Source organism: Apium graveolens, chromosome 1 (genome assembly GCF_009905375.1).
Source record: "Apium graveolens cultivar Ventura chromosome 1, ASM990537v1, whole genome shotgun sequence".
NCBI classification, from domain to species: domain Eukaryota; kingdom Viridiplantae; phylum Streptophyta; class Magnoliopsida; order Apiales; family Apiaceae; genus Apium; species Apium graveolens.
The window spans coordinates 204,912,540-204,916,088 of NC_133647.1; the positions used below are offsets into that span (position 1 = coordinate 204,912,540).

The following is a 3,549-nucleotide window of genomic DNA, read 5'->3' on the forward strand; positions in this document are numbered from 1 at the left end:
CAAATGTTACCAACAACAAACAATTACATTATTATTTATGACTCATCAGTATACTATTTATTCTTTTTGAACTTAATTTAAAATTATACACAATAAAATTATAATTATATAATCATTATTTAGTATTTAAATATTTATATAAAATATTAATAAAAATTAAAATTAGAATATATAAATATTAAGCTAGTATTAATAAAAGAAGCTATATAGTATTTAGCAAAAAAAAAAAAGAAGCTATATAGAAATTAATGTAGAAATGAAAAGAGTTAAAAATTAGTTGAGAGACAAGTTTATTAATGTAACCTATCCATTCTTCATGTCATCTTATATCATTACTCATAACTGGGTTGAAAAAACAAAAGAAAAAGACAAAAAGAAACAAAACACTAGTTTAGTTTTTGAATTGCATTTGAGAAGGTTACCATAAACTTTGAATTATCAATATAGACATCAAACCCAATCTTAAAGCAAATGAGAAAGAAACTTAATTTTTAGTTGATTTTGGTTGCATAAGTTATTTTACAATATCTTATGAGATGGTAAAATCGCATAAACTATCAAAAGTTGTATTTTTAATAATTTCTTTATATATTATTTGGATTCTTTACTCTACATGTTTGACATTTACTTTTTACAAAATAACTAAACACTTTTTTGTTGAACACAATAGTATCCTAACAACAAAATATCATTTTTTGATTATCACTGACTAATTTAATTTAAGTAATTTCATGGATTTCTAACCTTTGCAACTATAAAATTATATTAATACACTTAATAAGATGAACATTGTTATGGTCCAACACAATAATAATATCAAGAAAACCATTTCTAAACATTTAAAATTAAAGTAATAAATATATTTTGTTATCCAAGCCTATGAGATATATACACTATTACATTGTGTCTTTGTCTTGTAGTGCTTAATGTAGAAACAAAAACAGTTAACAAGTAGTTGAGCAGTAAACAAGTTCATCTATGTAAGGTATCCATTACATGTCATCTTATATCATTACTCATAATTGTGTTGAAAAAAACAAAGAAAAAAACAGAAAAACAAAACAGGAGTTTAGTTTCTGAATTACATTTCAGAAGGTTAGCAGAAACTTTGAACTATCAATATTGACATCAAACCCTGTTGTGAGAGCAAATGAGAAAGAAAAGTAAAGTCTCAAAAAAGTGTTCACCAGCCGCAGAGGCAATAGGAGGCAATGAAGACTTCCTCAGTCAGATATTACCACATCTCCCTGTTAAATCGCTTAGCCGATTCAAAATTGTGTCCAAACAATGGCGTGCACTCATTTGCGATCGCCAGTTCAGCCTTAGTCACGCTTGTAAGAACCCTAGCTCTAGCATCCCCTACGGGATCTTCTTCTACAACCCTCTTCCTAGAGATCTGTACTTCAGCAACCACTTCAGAAACCATTTTTTTTGCTATACAGGTAAGCCAAATAATTCAGTTTCTTGCTCCAACATTTCCCCTCGTCCAGATTATTCAATTTACTCAGTTTCTCTCTCTATACCTCAATGTGAGGCTAAAATTCCTTCTTGTTCCGATCCTTATGATGCTTGGATCCAACCGACCATAGAGTTACTTACTGGTGAAAATACAATGAAGATGGTACAATCATGTAATGGATTGACCTTATTTCAATTCAACACTTCTGATGTACAGATAAAGTTGTACTGTATTCGTAATTTGGCTACTAATCAAATGAAAATGATACCTTTACCCAAGTTGTATGAAGATGATCCGATTGTCACGTGCAATTTGGCTTTCGACCTTTTGGCATCACCCTACTACAATATTGTTTGTGTCAAAAATGGAGGTAAATTGTTCGGATCTCGGATTATAATATATAGTTCCGAAACTGGTCATTGGAAAGATGCCAATATTCCAACGAATAGAATGTCTGTTAAATTTGCCAAAGGAATATATTGTCAGGGTGCAATTTATTGGGTTGGGAATGATTTTTTAAGTTGCTACTGCTTTCGATTTGATGTTGAAGCTGAGAAACTGAGAAGAGTCTCTATGCCGAAAGGATATCTAAGAGGTGTGGCCTACTTCAGGTACTTTGGAGAATTCAACGGGCGCTTGCATCTTGTTTGCTCTCGCTACTTGACGGAAGAAGTGTTTTGTATCTACGAATTGGACAAAGATACTGAGAGCTGGTTTGTCAAGTATCGGGTACATATGGACTTCTTGACATCTCTGTTCCCAGAGATTGTTGTGAAAGGGGTGTATAACGATTTTCAGTACGCATTTTCGATATTGTGTGTTGTGAGCCGAGAAAATGATGAAGATTCATTCCTTGTCATGACTATTCCAGGAAATGTTATTTCCTACGATTTCAAGAGGACTGGGATTGAGGTGCTATCTGAGCTTCCATCATTGGAAAAAATGAAATTTCAGGGTTCGAATGCATATCCATTTGTTCCAACCCTATACCCTCTGTGATGGAACACTAGTCAATAAAAGGTATGTGATTTAGTTCTGAATGTATATTTATTAATATTCACATATTATCAACTTATTTGTATACTTAAATTGTGTTCTGTGACGAAGTTTCGATGTTTAAGTTGTAGCATTTGGAATAACCTTGTCTGTAATCTGGTACTTATGTCATGTATTGTTTTCCTTGATAATCAATTTCAAAGTGTTCTCTGGATACCCAGACAGCTGGGAGTGTAATATATATGTTTTGCTCTTTCCGAGGGAGTAGGAGCATAGGGGGACATTGTCCTTGGGATTGTTTTGGAGAAGAGAAGTACTCAAAATGGATGGAAATGATATGTACTGTGCTGTCTGTTTTATTAGGTCTATCTTCTACACATTTTGTTGTATGAAATTGCTTTTGACTTTTTAGTCGCCCCCTGGCCGCAGCCGTGTTTTGACCCTCCATTTTACATCCAATTTCTTATTTAGCTTATAAATATGAATCAAGAAATTTAAAATATGAGATTATTTTATACAGTTATGTAAAAATCTTTTTGTTGTTTTTCAAAATTGGCTTCAAATTAATATATATAGTTTCAAATTATTTAAGTGCCGCAGAATATTACTCGTTTGTTAAATATGACAATCCAATAACTTATTATGATGGACTAAGAGTACTTAAGTACTCATGATGCAAGAGTACTTAATTAAGAACTCATGATTTAATTGATGGAATTATTTGGCAATTTTTAGCACCTTCTATACTATACTATTATAAGCGCAACATGGTTTCCTTTGGTCGGTTGATTACCACCTTCCTAAAATGGTTGTTAACACTTTCCAAAACAAAGTTAAAGTAAATATATTTTATTTAAAAAAATTAAATCATGTATTTGATATAATTACAAACTCTTTGAATGACAATCCTACTTGATTTCTAATCGCACTCAACTTATTTTTTACCTTTTTCGCAGGGAACCAAATACTTCCAAAATTAATTTTAATAATTCAAATTTAAAAATAACAATTTAATAACAAATCAAGAACAAATTAATTTTTTTTATCATATCAATCGCATACACCAAATCAACCGCATACACTGCTCCGATAAG

The 3,549-nt window shown here is 31.2% G+C and overlaps 1 protein-coding gene across 1 annotated transcript; it reads left to right on the forward strand.

Annotated features, from left to right (window-relative positions):
• Positions 1-1,618: 1,618 nt before the first annotated feature.
• LOC141718199 (F-box protein At5g07610-like) lies at positions 1,619-2,458 on the forward strand. Its single transcript, XM_074520578.1, has one exon. It carries the CDS (start codon positions 1,619-1,621, stop codon positions 2,456-2,458), a length of 840 nt encoding a protein of 279 aa, XP_074376679.1.
• Positions 2,459-3,549: the final 1,091 nt, after the last annotated feature.